The following is a 15637-nucleotide window of genomic DNA, read 5'->3' as shown; positions in this document are numbered from 1 at the left end:
CGCCTCAGGAAATGACGCCCCGCTGACCCCGCCCCCGAGGAAGTACAGTAAGGAGGAAGCCCCTCGCGTGCGGGGAGGAGGGAGAGGGCGGAGCACTCCGATTGGCTGTCTGGGCGGGGGCGTGTCCTGCCGCAGGGGGGAGGGGAGCGTCCGCTGATTGGCCGCGCCGTCGCTGGGGGGCGGGCGGCGCGTGCGCGGCGCGGCGCGGCGGGCGGGCAATGGAGGGAGGCGGCGGGGCGGGTGCGCCCGCCTCGCGCTCGGTAAACAAGGGTCAGGGCCGCCCCTCCTCCCTGGCCGTGAGGTGACGGGGAGGGGGCGACCCGACCCGCGAGAGTGGGGGCGACGAGACCCTCTGTCCTCGTGCCTGGGGGATACGAGGCCCAGACGGGACGGGAGGGAAAGGGGCCGCCGCGAGCACCGGGCGGGCTCGTGTCCCGGCCCCGGTAACGGTCGCTTCTCGACGTCTCTTGTCCGAAGGAGCAGCACGCAGGGTGCCGGCGGAGCCTGCGCCTTCGCCCTTGTGAGTACGCAAGAGGTTTGCTCGAGAAGGCCCGAAAAGAAATGGCTTTCACGTTACGAGGCTTGTAAAAATGGTGCGAGGGCCGCGCTCGCCGTGTGTCGCAAAACCCGTGCGAGTTGTGGCTTTAAAAGCCCACGATTAAAATCGTTAAACTTGCGGGCTAAAAGCGTTCGTGTGAGCGTTGGTAGCAGGGGCTGCTCTTCCCGGTACTGCCCCCCCCCCGCGGGGTCCCTGGCTCCACCGTGTTGGTCCCGCTGCCCAGCGAGGCCTCCTTGTGCTGGCGCTGGAGGCTGCCACGTTTGTGGGAACGGGTGTGCAGGCGCGAATGCCCAGGGCGCGGCTGTCTTGCACGCAGAACACCCCGGGAACCCTCTGCATCCGTTTGCAGTCCAGAATTGCTCTAAAAGGGGGACTTTGGACAAGTTTGGGGTGACTCTTCAGGCTCTTTTGTCTTTGTCTTCAGAGTGTGCCAAAGACCAAAACGCTTCAGAGTGTATTTCCTCCATGAAACACAGTCATGACAGAGCAGGAGTATGTTCTTTGCCAGTGGAAGAGCCAGCTATGGCCAGCAAAGGTAATAGACGGACAAACACAGGAAGATTTTTGTGACGTAACCTAAAGAAGAATGAAGCAGAATAGGAATGGCGAAGTTATGCTTGTGAGAAGGGGTAATCATTGGTTATTGTGTATGTGAACAGATACACCTGATGCTGTCCTATTTAAAGCTATGCAGTTGTTAACAGCTTAAATGAGTTACTCAAATTATAGGCATTAAGCTTTTGAGAGCAACTGCTCTAAGTAAATACTTAGGTATTTCTAAGCAGAGGTTAACCTGTAGAGTTACTAATAATGAAAAAAGATGTTATAGGGTGATGATTCATTATATGCAATTCATATTAAAAACCTTTAGTCATATCTATCCTTTAGCCTGGCTGACTTGACCAAGGATTTTAACTGCATGTATTTCCTTTTTAATGTAGATTTTGGCGAAGACTGGAGTTCCTGGAAAACCGTCTGTAACTAATGAAAAGGAAACTTCTTTTAAAGTTGAAATAATTGGCTTGGAAGAACAGTTAAGTGTCCTTGTCGTTGTCTCATTCTTATGTTGTTAGATACAAAAAAATACTGTAATGCCTGCATCTGAATATATGTGTGAATTGAGTTTGCCGACTGCAAAATGATTAGATGGCTAGCTCAAAACCTAGTACCTTTCTAGAGCTGAGCATACTGTTGTCTAGTGGAAAATTACTGGGGTTGTGAGTTTTTTGGTTTGTTTTGATTTTTTCTTTTTTAATTTTTCTTTCTAAAATGGGATTTTGGAGGAGAAATATTGTAAGTTTTATTGCCAGAAGAACGCAATGTTATATTGTAAAGAAACTGTCATGGCATTAAAATGTTAATCAGCATTGTTGCATTTTCAGGATCAGTGTCAGCTGTGCAAATACTGAGCCACTGAAGGAAGAACGTATACAAAGCATTGCCTCTAAGTTAGGTGAGGATGTGTCAAAATGTTTGCTTTCTTGTGTGCAAAACACAAAAATGAAGGAGCTGGTGTATAATATTTTTATACCTGTGTTGTGTATTTCTTTAAGTTTTTGCTTTTTCGTTCTATCCATTGAGTTTGGAAAGACATTAAAACATTATCAAAGCTACTTGTACTCTTTCTTTGTGCATTGGGAAGAAGGTTGAAGAAATTTTTGAGTACTTGCATGAAAATAAGAGAAGTGCATTGAAACTTGCAGTTTTTGTCTTTCTGTATCCTATGCCTTTAAAAAATCATTGCTGCTTTAAGTACTAAATTTTGTCTTATGCTAAAAGAAGTACTGTAGATATGATTTGTCATGTCTTGTATCCAAAGAACAGTTCTTGTTTACTCTTTTCCAGCAGATGAGGGGAGGAATTTTAGTGAGGCTGTAGAAGAACTGAAATATCGCCGTTCTCTAAAAATCGCCTTAGATATTCTGAATCAAAATGACTTGGCCAGGCAAGTACCACCCTTGGAAGAGGAACCAAGTGCACAATTATCCCAGAAGCACAGTACAAGATCTCGCTCATCTACCCCCGTAACTACTCGTCAGTCACTCGTAACTAAAGAGTTGGAGTCTCAGACTCCCAAGAAGAAAAGACAACTGAAAAACAGCCCCAACCTGAAAACGGATATAAAAAAACGAAAGTTGATGCATTCTTTTGTTTTGGAAGAGAGTGCTAAAGCACATGAAGGTAGAACAAGTCCTTTGGAATATAGGACTAGCAACTTGGGAAATGTATCAGATTCGGAGAGTGTAAAAAGGACAGAGTCAAAGCCACAAACAAAGCAGAAAAACATCAAGCCCGGGCAGCTGCCAAAGTCCCAGACTAAAAGTAAATCCTCCCTCAAGACAAAGGAGGAGAAAAGTAAGCAAGAAAGTAAAAGGCCAAGAGGTGCAGGATCCCCACTATCACGTATTAAAAACTTCCTGAAAGAACAAGTGTACCCCCTTACTGAAGAACGTAATCCTGTGCCTGTGTCCTGCGAGTCCAGCACAGCAGGGCCTGTCAGACGAAGGGCAAACACCAAAGGTCAGCCTAGAAGGACAGTGTGGGATTCTTGTGAATGTGCCCAGGACGACTTGGAGAGCCGTATCAGTAACGAGAGTGAAAATCTAGCAAAGAAACTAGATGGAAGGAAAAAAACAGTGAATTTAAAACAGAGAAGACAGGAGATGGGGGTGAGTCCGTCTTGCAGGAAAAGGAAAAGCAGAAATGGCCCTGAGTCTTCACCTGGGTCTTCAAACTGCGGAAATCTTTCTGATAGTTTCCGGCCTAAGCTTACAGAGGAGGAAAACAAGAATACTTCACACATACTTAGGAATAAAGTAAAGGACTTCCAGCTGCCTGACTTTGAGGAAGATGAAGGTGAGCATACCTCTTGGGGAAGGGAAAGCTTCGTATCTCTTGATTCCCAAGCACTGTTTCTTTTTGTTTGTTTGTTTTTATCTTACTGAAATGTTACAGGGTTGTGGTTGTTGATGGGGTTCTCAAGATGGTAGCTTTATGCTAAAATATTTTGTTATTGAGGAAAAAAAAAAGTCATTGCTCTAATGCCTAAAGCCATATTTACATTGACTGTATATGTTCAGTGTCTTGTACTGAAAAAAAAACTCATCAGCATTTTATGCCTGTCATTGGAGGGTTTAATTTCACTTGGAATTTTGTCTTTAATTGTGTCTAGTTAGTGTGCTGGTCGGTGTTGAGATAAATTGATGTTCTATAAAAGAACGGCTGATATGGAGCTCTGAAGCAAGCCCATTCTTGTTCCTTTCCTTTTCTATTGATACACAAGTGCGATCTCATTTCTGATTCAAGCCAGGGAGTTTCTCCTGCTTCAGTTTTATGTGATGAATTCATTTGTAGGTCTCTTGTTTCCTTTCAGGCTGTTTCTATGGATTTGCTGCTTCCCATCATAATCTTGGGGAATGTCTAATTTCTGATCTTCTAGGAAAGCAAATCTGTAGTAGCACAACTGAATTCATATCATTAGCTTTTACCTAGGCAAAGAATCTTGAGGGTCTGCATCATGCAACAGCCTTATGTTACAGTAATTGACATTTTCGTGGGCAACTTTCATATTTATGTATCTTATGTGGCCTAAGCCCGAGCCTTTTAATCGTTTATACCTTTGCTCATGACTGCTGTTTGCTGCTTTTGGCAGGGTTGGAATCTTCTGATATGTCTTCAAAGATAGGTTCCCCAGAGAATCTCTCTCTCCTCTCCACTCTGGTAGATGAGGATGAGGAGGAAGATGAAGAACTTCCTAGTATTCTATCTCATCAAGGTAAGGCATGAGTGTACTTGTTCTGGACTTAAAAGGAATGCTTCTTGTGTGGAGGGGGGTTGAAAAGTCAGGGTGAGTTAACTATCTTGTGTCTCTTTTTTGAAGACAAAGAATTCCCACTTTTCTGTTGCTTTTTGTTACAGAGCCACAGTCAATTGAAGAAGGGATTTTGGTCTGGTGCAAATTACGAAGATACCCATACTGGCCAGCAGTGGTAAGAGCAGCTCTCTGCCTTTACAGAAACAGTAAGAAGTCCAAAAGTGAAGAGCAGTTTAACTAAAGAGACTTTATCCTTTCAACAGGTGAAAAAAGTGAAGCGGAAACACAGGAAGGCAAATGTGCTGTTGATAGAAGGGAATACAAATGACAAGACAAAGGGGTAAATGTGGGGTTTGCTTAGGTTCCAAATCTTGGGTTTCTGTTGGCAGTGTTGTACATTTTCTTCTTGGTACCAAGAGAGATGGTCTTAAAGCTGTGGTTTGGAGGGCTGCTTGTTTCACCAAGCTGCTGGTCAGGATAGTCTGGCATTCAGGCAAAATTATGTAACTTATGTGAGCAATAGCAAAAGGGCTGGGTTCTGCATACTCCATGTGTGTGTTGGCTAAACTCGGAGAATGCAGTAAAAAAAAAATGTGGACCCTCCTCTGTTTTTTGTTTTAAACAGCTATTTATCACTCTGTTTAAAAAAAAAAAAAAAAAATCCTGAATTTTAGCTTGTCACGAAAACTAAAACTACTGGCAACTCCATTGTTGCACTGCTTGTGAAACCTAATTTTCAGGGAGATGCAGGAAATAAGTTGTATGTCTGTGTTTATTCACTGATTGAATTTCCTTGTTCCATTAAGTTTTTCAGTGCCTCTTAGGAATCTCAAGCACTTTGACTGTGAAGAAAAGCAGGACTTAATAGTAAGTACTGCCAGTATGATACACATACAAACCTTGAGGGCGTGGAGAGGAAAACGTTTATAGAATATCCAACTTCCGCTACCAGAGGAGCGTGGTGTCGCTCTGTTTCCTGTTAGTGTCCTAGATCTAAAACCTCTGTATGTTTCTTTTTTTAATGTAAATGACTTGTATTTTAGGATCGAGCCAAAGAAGCTTACAGCCGAGAAATCGAGTGGTGCATTCGATTGATTTCTGACTATCGGATTAGAGTAGGTGAGTGCACAAGTTAGACATTATCCCATCTGATACAGATGAAGGGGAAAAAAAAAAAACAGATGGTGACATTAAGCCTGTCAGTTTTGTTGCAAGGACTTAGTTAAACTGATAAACCTGTTTTGGGCTTTTTAGGTTGTCATTCTTTTACGGGATCCTTCTTGGAATATTTTGCTGATGATATCAGTAAGTGATCGATTCATGGTGAGGTTCTGTCTTGTGTTCTTTTAGTAAATAAGCTGATGAATGTGTGCTGATACAAATTAGAAACAGTGAGTAGATACTGTTCAAATTACATGCCATTATTGTACTATAGGATGACAAAAAACAAGTTAGATATTATTAAATATGATACTTGAATTAAATAATTATTTCGCTTTGCAGTGAACTAATTTCAGAGTGCCTTTCACAATTTTCAGTCCTTATTGCTTTTTAAAACTATGTATATGTGTATTTTCTCCCCGATAGTGGAGGGAGGGGGAAAACCTCTCCCACTATCCAGAAAGTCCCTTATTCTTCATGTATATAAATGCGTATGATTGTGACTTTTCTTTCAGGCTATCCAGTTAGAAAGGAAGGTATTCAGGGTTTAGTCCAAATGCCCTTTTCATATGTAGCAGAAGAGCTTGAAGAATCTTCACCAGAAACTTCACCTAGCAAGCCCTCCAAGAAACTGCTTCCTGATAGAACAAGGGCTGCTAGAGACAAGGCTAATGAAAAAATAGTGGAGTTTATAGTGAAGAGCAAGGGAGCAGAAGAGCATCTCCTGGCTATCTTGAAAAGCAGAAAGCAGTCCCGATGGCTGAAAGAATTCTTGAATTCCAGTCAGTACGTGACCTGTGTTGAAACTTATTTAGAGGATGAAAAGCAATTAGATCTTGTAGTAAACTACTTGAAGCAAGTGTATCATGAAATAGACACCAGAAATCTGCATCGAATAAATGGAGATGGAATAAAGTTTATTTCGGATGTCCTTTTGCCTGAAGTAAGTAAATAACAGTAGTAAATTATCAGTAAATAGCACTCGCTGACTTCCTGTCCTCAGGAGTTGAGTGGTGTTTGGGCAGGACTGATGTATATTGAGGCCTACCCACCAATTTGAGGCATAAACTCTTAAGCTGAAGTGTCTGACAGGCTTTAGCTTATTTTAAAGGGGGACTGATTGCTTTCTTGTATGTTAGGATTATTACTGATGAAACTTTTTGTAGAGTTCTTCTTCGAGGTTTGTGGGTCCTTGTTTGTCTTCTCTTTTTAGTTGTACTTTTGCAGACTTCATGTCGTTGGTAGGGCCTAGGTGAACTTTTTTGTTTTTTTCAGTAGAAATTAGATTAAGAATAATTCAAGCTGTTTTTAAAAATGTTTTCCTAAATGTATGAAAAGTTTGTTTTTTGTTGGAGAGCTTTAAGTGCACAGTGAACAGTTTCATGCAGGTTTTCTAACCTGATTGAAGAATCAAAATCATTTTGGTTTACTATAAAAGTTTACTAACCTGCTGAAACCATTTCAAACAACTGTAATTGTAGTTTAGTCTTTGTTTCACCATATCAATGAACTAAAAATCCTCTTATAGGCCATCATTTATGCAATTTCTGCTGTGGATGACATAGATTACGAGAAGGCAGAAGAAAAATACATAAAAGGACCATCTGTGAGCAAAAGGTATCTTTTATTTTTGATATTTTCATTTGCTATTCATAAGGAAAAGTATGAGAAAGAGGTGCCCTTCGAAGTCAGTACCCTTTTCTCTGCAAGATCTACATTCCTTTTGTGAAGTAATTAAACATGGGAAGATTCTTACTGAGTTATATTAACACACTGCACCCTTTTTAACATGGTAAGTTTATTTTCACTGCAGAACTTCTATAATATCTTTTTTTTTTCAGGGAAAGAGAAATATTTGATGAAGAAATTTTAGAAAGAAAGAAGCGGGAGACTGAACTAGTGTCTGAAGAGAGCAAATAAGTAGTCATAGGCACTTCCTGAGTCTACAGTGGCATTGGATGTATATAATGGAGAAGTGGTTGCCTGTATAAATGTGTGATTTTTTTTTTTTTTTTTTTACTTTTTTATGTCAGAATGTAAATAGCCTTCGAAAGATGTAACAAATCATATAATACTGCGTTGCCCTCAAAGAAGATACAATTGTATGTTCATTCCTTGCTCTAAATTTTGCCTAGTGGGACTGCATTTTACTTTCTTTGTTTCTGCCATGCTGAATTTTCTGTAAAGGACAATTTAAAAGGCAATGTATAAACCTGTAGTAACACTATGACACTGTAACTGCCAGCCAGTTATGGTCAGCCTCTTGCTGTGCTTGAAACAAGAGTTGCCAGGAGAACAGCAAAGGTTTTGCAAAACTACATAATGGAACTCTTGTATTAAATTTTCTTTATGGTTTTTATTTTTTTATTTTATTTGTGGCCAAATAGCTCTGACAAAGGTCAGCAGTTATTAAACACGTGCTAGTAAATTATATAGCCACGTATTCCTTGGTAACTGTACTGCTAATGGATATGCTGTCTGGAGATCTTTGCAAAGGGTGGATTATTCTTACTCTACCTGTGCTTGAAAATGGGAAATAAAATGGTGCCTAGTGATGAAACCTAAGTGTCAAAGGATTTTTTGTGGTTTTTGTTTTTGATGGGACAACTGAGCTTCACTGGAGGAATTCACTTCCTCCTTTAAAATGATCAAAAAACTTCATATTTGCACTTAAAGGCTAAACAGTCTTGAATACTGTTTTTATAAATACTGTATTTATTGATTATCACAGCTCCCCACTCTGTTTTGTCCATCTTATTTGGGCTCTGTTCCCTGTCAGACTTTTGTGGGAAGTGTAGTCCCTTGCAGATAGTTACCTCCAGCAAACCTGCGGTGTGATTTATAACTATGAGCCGGAAAAGGAACAGTGACATGTTCACGTTTGCTACAGTCAACCACTGAGCTCTTTACCAGTCTGACAGCACCATGATTTGATTTACAAGTAGTAATATTAAAGATCTGACAAGAATTTAAAGGAGGAAAATATAAAATGGTGTATTGATTCTGATATATTTGAGTATAATTTAATCTTAGCAATGGTAACGTATATTGAGTCTCAGTGCTCCTGTGGACTTTGCAGCCTGGGGCAGCCTTCAAAGGCTTTGAGTCTTTAAAAGCCCTGTAGGCTCCTGGGGGCGGCTGCTGGGAACTGCTCCTGCTGCTCTTCTTTGGGTGCTGCTCTTCTCAAAGCTGCGTGGGGTTAGTAGAACAGTTAGTTGATAATTGAAGCGGGAATAAAACGCTCTCACAAATGCGCCTTGCTCTTTATCAATTGGCAGTGACAAAACTACCTGCCGAAACCCGGGATCGAACCAGGGACCTTTAGATCTTCAGTCTAACGCTCTCCCAACTGAGCTATTTCGGCCTCTGGAACGGATTTCTGCCCCACTTGGCTGCGGGTTGGGGCGGAGCCGGTGCCGGCGCCCGCGCGCGGCGGGGAGCGGAGAGCGGCGCGCGCGGTGGGGGCGGTGTGGTCTCTGTGGCGCAATCGGTTAGCGCGTTCGGCTGTTAACCGAAAGGTTGGTGGTTCGAGCCCACCCAGGGACGGGGCCGTTCTCACTTTTACCTCCGCATGAGACTCGGACCCGTTTTGGCGGAGGCGCCGGAACCCTTGTCTCGGGGCCCGCGTTGCCACCCGGCGCGCGGCGGCGCCGCACGGGCGCGCCCGGAGCGCTGAGGCGGCCGGACCGGCGCGCAGAGGTTGCCTGAAGGGCTACAGGCGACGAACATGGCGGCGCTGGCCTGTGAGTGGGAGCGGGACCGGGAGCGGGGCGCGCGGACACGCGCGGGGCCCGCGCCGCTCAGCCGCCCCGCGCTCTCTTGCAGGTCTTCGCGTGGGCCGGCGCGGGACGCAGGCCGTGCGGTGAGGCTGCCGGGCGGGCGGCGGGGCCGTGGCGGCTCCTTTTCCTCTCCTCGGTGTCACCTTCCCCCTTTCCATGTCCCTTTGGGCCAGGCCGGGTGAGGTGGGGGAGGCTGCACCGGTTTTTCCTCTCGTTTTTCCCCTTGTTTTCTTGCCACCTTTGGGCATCCAGCGCATCCTTCTTGTCCCCAGGCCCAGCGCGGTGGCAGCTCTTCATGCCCGGCTGCTCCACCAGACACCGGCAGCCGATGGTGCCGACAGGTAAGAGCCCAGAGGGAAGTCCCTGCGGCAGCAGGGGCCATGTGATCCCTGGCTGCAGCTCTTTCCGCGTGGAAACGCACGAGTTGCTTCTGACGTTGCCCATCATCGGAGCTAGGGGCTCTTGTCAGCGTGTGGCCCTAGGGCTGAGCCCACCGGCTCTTTCCATAATGTGGGCACAGGGAAACGGGCCCTTCTGTGGCAGCAAGTTACAGAGATGTCCCCAAATCGCGGTCCCCAACAGTCCGCAGTTCCAGAGGAGCACGTGAGGGTTCCCAAGCGGGGCTCCACAGATTTGTGGGGGCGTCACAGCTCCTTGCAGCTCCTGTGCTGTGTTCTGCCATCACACTCAGTAACTGTAGGTCAGTAATGCTGTGGATGTTGTGTGTTTGCTTCCAGCCCTGTTCCAGTGCCACAGAAAAGCTCAGCTGTCGTCCAGAAAAAGTCTTATGTCCCGACTAGCAAGGGCGAGTATATTGTCACCAAACTCGATGACCTCATCAACTGGGCACGAAGAGTAAGTCCCTGACACTGGCCTGAGCACGAAGAAGAAACGGTATCAGATGCTGAGGTGCTCTTGGGGGATGGATATAGGCCTCCTGCTCCCAAGGATAAAAATAGGTTACACATTCTTCAAGCTTTGCAGGGAAACAGAGTGTCTTGGTCAGCTGCTGATGTGAGCGTGCACATGGGAGAGAAACGCTATGTTCAGTGCCAGTGCAAAGCAGCACGGGCTGCTCATCCGCACAGGGCTGTCCTTTGGTAACAAGCGAACGCTGCCCCTCGGCTTTACATGGGCCTTGCCACGAGCAGCCGCCTGCGGTGGTGCCGAGGGCAGCGCCGCTTTGCCTGAGCTGAGGTTCCCCTCTCATGTTGCCATCTTCCCTGTCCCGCGTCCCTTCGTGCTGCCACCAGCGGGTGCTCTGCGTGCGCTCGGCGCCTCCAGGGCTGCAGGTGCACAGACATCTTTACACACCCTTGGGATCTGCTCCCTCAAGCCGTGGCTTTTGCTCTCCCATTAGTGGAAAGTGGTAATCGCCACTTTCATTTATGCTGCTTTGATTAAACAGACCTGAAAATGTCTCTGTCCTGTTTTGTTCTCTTTCCTCTCCGATCAAAGCTGAGAGCAGCTTGTTCTGTGAGTTACGTGCGCAGGGTCTCAGCTCCTGCTTCGCGCGTTCTCACCTCTAAGCCAGCTCTGTCCCACTGCAGAGCTCCCTGTGGCCCATGACGTTTGGCCTGGCGTGCTGTGCTGTGGAAATGATGCACATGGCAGCTCCTCGCTACGACATGGACCGTTTTGGGGTGGTGTTTCGCGCCAGTCCCCGGCAAGCTGACGTCATGATCGTGGCCGGCACGTTGACAAACAAGATGGCCCCGGCTCTTCGGAAGGTAGGAGCTGCGCAGGGGGCTCGGAGCGCGGCCACGCAGAGCGGGGACCCATGGAAAGTGGTTTGAAACATCCTGCAGGTCTACGACCAGATGCCTGAACCTCGCTACGTGGTCTCCATGGGAAGGTGAGTGCCAGCACCTCCCTCTCCTTGGGAGAAAACTGGTGTCACTGCTAGAGGGGGGAATTGGAGGGAGGGGAACTCATTTCCCATTTGTGTTTTCAACTCCTTAAATTGTATAAAGGAGCCTTCTTCCAACTAAAATGTAGAGATTCTCCTTCAATTAGGGTGAGGTGGATGTGAGAATAATGTCTGCCATATTGGTGCTCTTCAAACTAAATTCTTCCCAATAAACATTGCTGCCATTTTTGCAGCTGTCAGAGTCTAGACAAGCAGATATTCCAAGAATCTAAGGATCTACCTTTTGGCCTTCATCTGTTACTGTAAAATCTAACTACCATGTGGCCTCTTTTCTCACAGCATCTTGGATGTTGGGTTATTGTTTCCTTTGGCTCCTGCTAATCTTTCACCGCAGGCTGCTGAGCTGCATTTAAATACAGCTCTACTGAAATGTCTGTCCGTCTGTCTGCAAGAAACTGTCTGTCTGTTGCAGCTGCGCCAACGGCGGAGGTTACTACCACTACTCATACTCGGTGGTGCGGGGATGTGACCGCATTGTACCCGTGGACATCTACGTGCCAGGTATCACATCTGGTGCCAGGGCACTAACCGGGGGTACAGCGGGAGTGAAGTCGCTTTGTGTGTTTGGATGGTGGATTTGAGAAGCAGAGGGAGAACGTGAACCCCAGATCATAGAATAGCTGAGGTTGGAAGGGACCTCTAGAGATCATCCAGTCCGACCGCCTGCTACAGCAGGGACACCCAGAGCACAAATTGCAGATGTTTCAATAAGTTCTGCCTGGGGTTTCTGGTAAGCAAGTGAAATTCTTTTAGTGATAATAGTAGCTGGTAGCTCTTGTATAAAGTGTAGGGCTATAGTTTAGTCAACCAGAGAGACTTTTCTTGTCTCCAGCAGGATACCATCCTGATGAAAATACAAAGCACTTCTGTGGTTTATAAAGACCTTAAAAAAAAAACAGTGCCACCACAGCATTTTTATAGACTCTCACTGCCCACTTAGGGTTAAAATCCATTAATTGTCAGTTCTGCTGCTGGTGACTATGATTTAGTATAGCTGCCAGCCTTATAGGCTCCCTTTTTTTCTTATTTTCTCTTAGGTTGCCCGCCTACTGCTGAAGCTTTGTTATACGGAATCCTGCAGCTTCAGAAGAAGATTAAGCGGGAGAAGAAGATTCAGATCTGGTACAGGAAATAGCAACTTATTTATGACCTGCTCACAGACTGTCTACCTGGGGCACCTGCTTGTCGTCTTACGCACAATAAATCTGTATTCTTCACAAGCCTTCTAATAAAACTCTTATCTGTTTAAGATGCTTTTCTGTTTTTAATAATTAGGTAAGGTAACTAAAGAAGTGTTTTGTCTTCTTTAGTAAAGATTTGATGATTGAAAAACAGAATAACACTAATAATTATGCTGTAGAATCCACAGTACAGTAGGAACAAAATGGCAGTAAAGCTTGGCACAGGCTGTGTCACAGGCTGGTGTTTGGTACTCCACACTGCCCCAGACAAGGAACAGCTGCTGCAGAATCACGTGCACTTTGAAGGCAGAAATGAACAGCATGGAAATAGCAGTTGTGTATTTCATTGCATTTTAATGGCATTTTCTCTTTCCTGGGCACAGAGGAGAAACATCATCCATACACTATTAGACTACAAGAATTTCATCAAAATTAGAAATTCTTAAAGTGGCCAATTAAATTAACTGATGTAGAGGGAAATAAGCAGGAGGCGCGAGGGCTCTGTTGGGTCAGCCAGGGGGCTTCAAGGCCTCTCCTTTAGGACAGGCCTTGCCTAAAATGGTGCCATCGTTTCCAGAGAGCTCCTGTGACCGAGGGGGTTGTGCAGCGGCCCGGGGTCGCCGGCAGAGGAGCAGGGAGCCCTGGAGCTGCAGCACTGCCCCGTTTGCAGGAGTCCCTGAGCTCAGAAGGGCCCCGAAGCCTGGGTGGTCTAGCCCTGCGCCTCCAGCGCTCTCCCTGGTGCTGGGAGCGCTGGATAAACTGCTTTGAACCTTCTCTCGGCACCACAAGGGAGACATGAGCGTCTTCTCCCCAGTGCATGTAAAGGATTTGCTGCCCGCGCTGGCGTCTCCCATCAGCCGTGGCCAGGCCCAGGCTGCTCAGTGCTTCACAATGGATGGCGTGATCATCTTGTGGAAGGAGTAGTACCTGCAGTCTCGCGGCGGCACCAGCTCCATGACGGCTGTGCTGATGTTCTCCCTCCTGAAGCCGGCCTCCAGCAGCCGTGGCACCTGAGTCTCCTGCAGGGAAGGGAGGCCGGAGAGAGCGATGAGCGGCCATGGGAGCCCCCCGGCCGCCACTACCGCATCCTTACCTCGAACATGGTCTCGATGTCACTGTACCGCGTCTTCAGCAGCTCGCCCCAGGACGTGAGGTTGCAGTAGGTGAGGATGCCGCCGGGTCGCAGCAAGCGGAAAGCATGGTCCTGCCGGCAAGCCCGCACGGGCAATGCCCCGTTGCAACAGGACACCCGACCAAAGTCTCTGTCTTTTCTGTCTTTTTTTTTTGTTTGGTTTTGCTCCCCTCCCCGCGCTGCCCCTGGATGCTGCGCAGTGGCTTTACCTTGATGAAGGAGAACTGGTGCGTGTGCCACGTCTCGGCTGAGAGCGGGTAGGTGTCGTAGAGGATCCCTGTGGGACAGCAGCGATGCCAGGATGGGGCTTTTGTTCTTGCTTTAAAGCTTGTGATGTGCCTGGGCTGTGGCGGGGGAGCTGAGGCCACGGGTGCCCTGCAGGTCCCCTGTCCCCTCACTCACCACTGAAGTGTCCGTCTGGAAGCATGGGTGCCACCTCCTCCCACATCCCCTTCAATGGCACAACCTGTGGCAGGAGGGGGTGCAGTGAGGGGACACCGAGAAGGGGCAGGATGAGGTGAGGGGACACTGTTAGGGGATCGGTGAGGCAAGGGGACATGGCAAGACAAGAGGATGGGATACAGCGAGGTGCAGGGACACAGTCAGGGACCGTGGCAAGGAGCTGGGTGAGGCAGAAACACAGCAAAGGGACACAGAGAGGTGAGGGGACACAAAGAGGGGACACAGCAAGGCAGGGGGCCACGGCATGTGGCTGTGGTGACACCTCTACCTTGTGTGGCTGCGTGGGAGCCCATTCCTGCAGGCGCCGGAAGACGCCCTCGTTGCACTCAATGATCCAGTGCTCGGTGATGTGGAGCCGCTGCAGCTCGGAGGCAGCGATGGCCATGCCGAAGCCAACCTCGAGCACGCGGCCGCCTGCGCATGGCAGCCGGTCACCCCTGCGTCCCCCCGGCGGCACCGCTGCCCCCCAGCGAGTGCTCAGCACCTCCCAGCCCCCCATTCCCACGGGATTCCTGTCCGCGTGGCACCTTTGGCGGCGGCAGCGGCCGCCAGCGCGTGCATGTAGGGCGTCTCCCAGCGCTCCATCACTGGCTTGCCCAGGATCTCCAGGTGTGTATCTGGCGCATTGTAGGCGGCCGCCGCCGCCGTCCAGGCTGCCGAGCAGTCCTCGCCCTCGGTGAAGAGCGGAGCAGCTGCCGGGGAGCTCATGGCCGTGCACTGCCGTAGGGGGAAAGTCCACGGCGCTGCCCTCCGCCCTGGGCCTTTATATAGCCCAGCTGGAAAGCGCTGAGTGAGCAGCGGTGCGGGGCCCGCAGAGGGGACGGGATCCCATTTCGATCATGCCGGAGGGGGTGGGGGACATTCCCTGCAGTCACACATGCGGCTGGGGACATTCCCTGCAGAGCTGCGTGCTCCGCGTGCTACAGAGCTGCGCACCAGTGCTGTGAGAGGCTGCAAGGGGGGAAATCTTCGCTCGTGGGTGCGAGCAGCAGTGTGCGCAGTGCTCTGCACAGCCAGGGCAAGCACGCACATGGTGGTGCATGGCCACGACAGCGTGCATGGCTATGTGCATGCTGAGTAGCACATGCATGGGGCTGCACATGCATGGGGGAGCATGTGGGGCACTGCGCACGCTGCTGGCACGGCCAGGACACACGCCGAGGCTGCACGTGGCCTGCAGGGCGCGCGTGGGGCCACACGTGGGGCTGGCACGGCCTGGACGCATGCGCAGGGCTGTACATGGCCGGGACGGGGTGCCGGGCCCCGCGCACGGCTGCGCCCGGCCGGGACAGCTTGCCCGGTGCTGTGCTCGGCTCTGTGTCCGCTGCTCTACCCGGCTCTGTGCTCGGTTCTGTACCCGGTGCTGTGTCCCGTTCTGCGCCTGCGCCGTCCCCGGCGGGGCCGCTCCGGGTCGGGGCGGGGGGGGGCGGGAAGTAGCCGCGCGGCCTGCGCGCTCCCGAACTGCCTTTCCCGAGGTGCCCCGCGCGCGCCCCGCCCCCGCGGGCGCGGAGACCCCGTAGCGGGGCAGGTGCGCGCGCAGCGGCGGTTGGCGGCGCCGGCGGCAGCGCGGGCGGGAGGCGGCGGCGGGGCTCCCCGAGCACCAGCCGCGGGCCGGGGCC

General features: G+C 48.9%; 4 protein-coding genes and 2 non-coding genes across 10 annotated transcripts in view; 4 read left to right on the top strand and 2 right to left on the bottom strand.

Moving 5' to 3' along the window:
• Positions 1 to 403: 403 nt before the first annotated feature.
• Positions 404 to 8059, top strand: LOC112946890 (PWWP domain-containing protein MUM1). 2 transcript variants are annotated; one of them, XM_026038842.1, is made up of 14 exons: positions 404 to 520; positions 984 to 1094; positions 1501 to 1592; positions 1942 to 2012; positions 2405 to 3415; positions 4212 to 4334; positions 4478 to 4548; positions 4637 to 4713; positions 5180 to 5240; positions 5417 to 5492; positions 5628 to 5678; positions 6050 to 6477; positions 7063 to 7151; positions 7376 to 8059. In XM_026038842.1, exons 2-14 carry the CDS (start codon positions 1038 to 1040, stop codon positions 7452 to 7454), a joined length of 2286 nt encoding a protein of 761 aa, XP_025894627.1. In that variant the 5' UTR covers positions 404 to 520; positions 984 to 1037; the 3' UTR covers positions 7455 to 8059. The 2 variants fall into 2 exon arrangements, with proteins under 2 accessions (XP_025894627.1, XP_025894628.1); XM_026038843.1 differs by having other exon boundaries at positions 409 to 520; positions 2408 to 3415.
• Positions 8060 to 8825: 766 nt separating this feature from the next.
• TRNAF-GAA lies at positions 8826 to 8898 on the bottom strand. Its single transcript has one exon. It is a non-coding gene; the product is annotated as a tRNA-Phe (tRNA).
• A 108-nt stretch (positions 8899 to 9006) lies between these two features.
• TRNAN-GUU lies at positions 9007 to 9080 on the top strand. Its single transcript has one exon. It is a non-coding gene; the product is annotated as a tRNA-Asn (tRNA).
• A 144-nt stretch (positions 9081 to 9224) lies between these two features.
• NDUFS7 (NADH:ubiquinone oxidoreductase core subunit S7) lies at positions 9225 to 12492 on the top strand. Its single transcript, XM_026038825.1, has 8 exons — positions 9225 to 9277; positions 9360 to 9396; positions 9586 to 9654; positions 10051 to 10168; positions 10864 to 11043; positions 11122 to 11168; positions 11656 to 11744; positions 12281 to 12492. The coding sequence occupies exons 1-8, from the start codon at positions 9262 to 9264 to the stop codon at positions 12376 to 12378; spliced, it is 654 nt and encodes a 217-aa protein (XP_025894610.1). The 5' UTR covers positions 9225 to 9261; the 3' UTR covers positions 12379 to 12492.
• A 39-nt stretch (positions 12493 to 12531) lies between these two features.
• Positions 12532 to 14778, bottom strand: GAMT (guanidinoacetate N-methyltransferase). Of its 2 annotated transcripts, XM_026038882.1 has the most exons (7): positions 14546 to 14778; positions 14287 to 14432; positions 13959 to 14022; positions 13766 to 13833; positions 13518 to 13628; positions 13352 to 13443; positions 12532 to 12722 (listed from the first exon to the last, which is right to left on the bottom strand). In XM_026038882.1, the coding sequence occupies exons 1-7, from the start codon at positions 14724 to 14726 to the stop codon at positions 12656 to 12658; spliced, it is 729 nt and encodes a 242-aa protein (XP_025894667.1). In that variant the 5' UTR covers positions 14727 to 14778; the 3' UTR covers positions 12532 to 12655. The 2 variants fall into 2 exon arrangements, with proteins under 2 accessions (XP_025894667.1, XP_025894666.1); XM_026038881.1 differs by lacking the exon at positions 12532 to 12722 and having other exon boundaries at positions 12907 to 13443; positions 14546 to 14726.
• The window catches only part of DAZAP1 (DAZ associated protein 1), a 25159-nt gene continuing 23276 nt past the window's right edge, over positions 13755 to 15637 (top strand). For all 3 annotated transcript variants that reach the window (XM_026038877.1, XM_026038875.1, XM_026038880.1), the window contains exon 1: positions 13755 to 13813. In XM_026038877.1, coding sequence (XP_025894662.1) covers positions 13770 to 13813 — 44 coding nt within the window. In that variant the 5' untranslated portion in view covers positions 13755 to 13769. The remainder of the gene's footprint in view (positions 13814 to 15637) is intronic.

The sequence above is a fragment of the Nothoprocta perdicaria genome, unplaced genomic scaffold, assembly GCF_003342845.1.
Source record: "Nothoprocta perdicaria isolate Ctin4 unplaced genomic scaffold, notPer1 scaffold_218, whole genome shotgun sequence".
Taxonomy (NCBI): domain Eukaryota; kingdom Metazoa; phylum Chordata; class Aves; order Tinamiformes; family Tinamidae; genus Nothoprocta; species Nothoprocta perdicaria.
The sequence above is the reverse complement of the archived record's forward strand: the minus strand, read 5'-3'. Positions and strand labels throughout refer to the sequence as shown.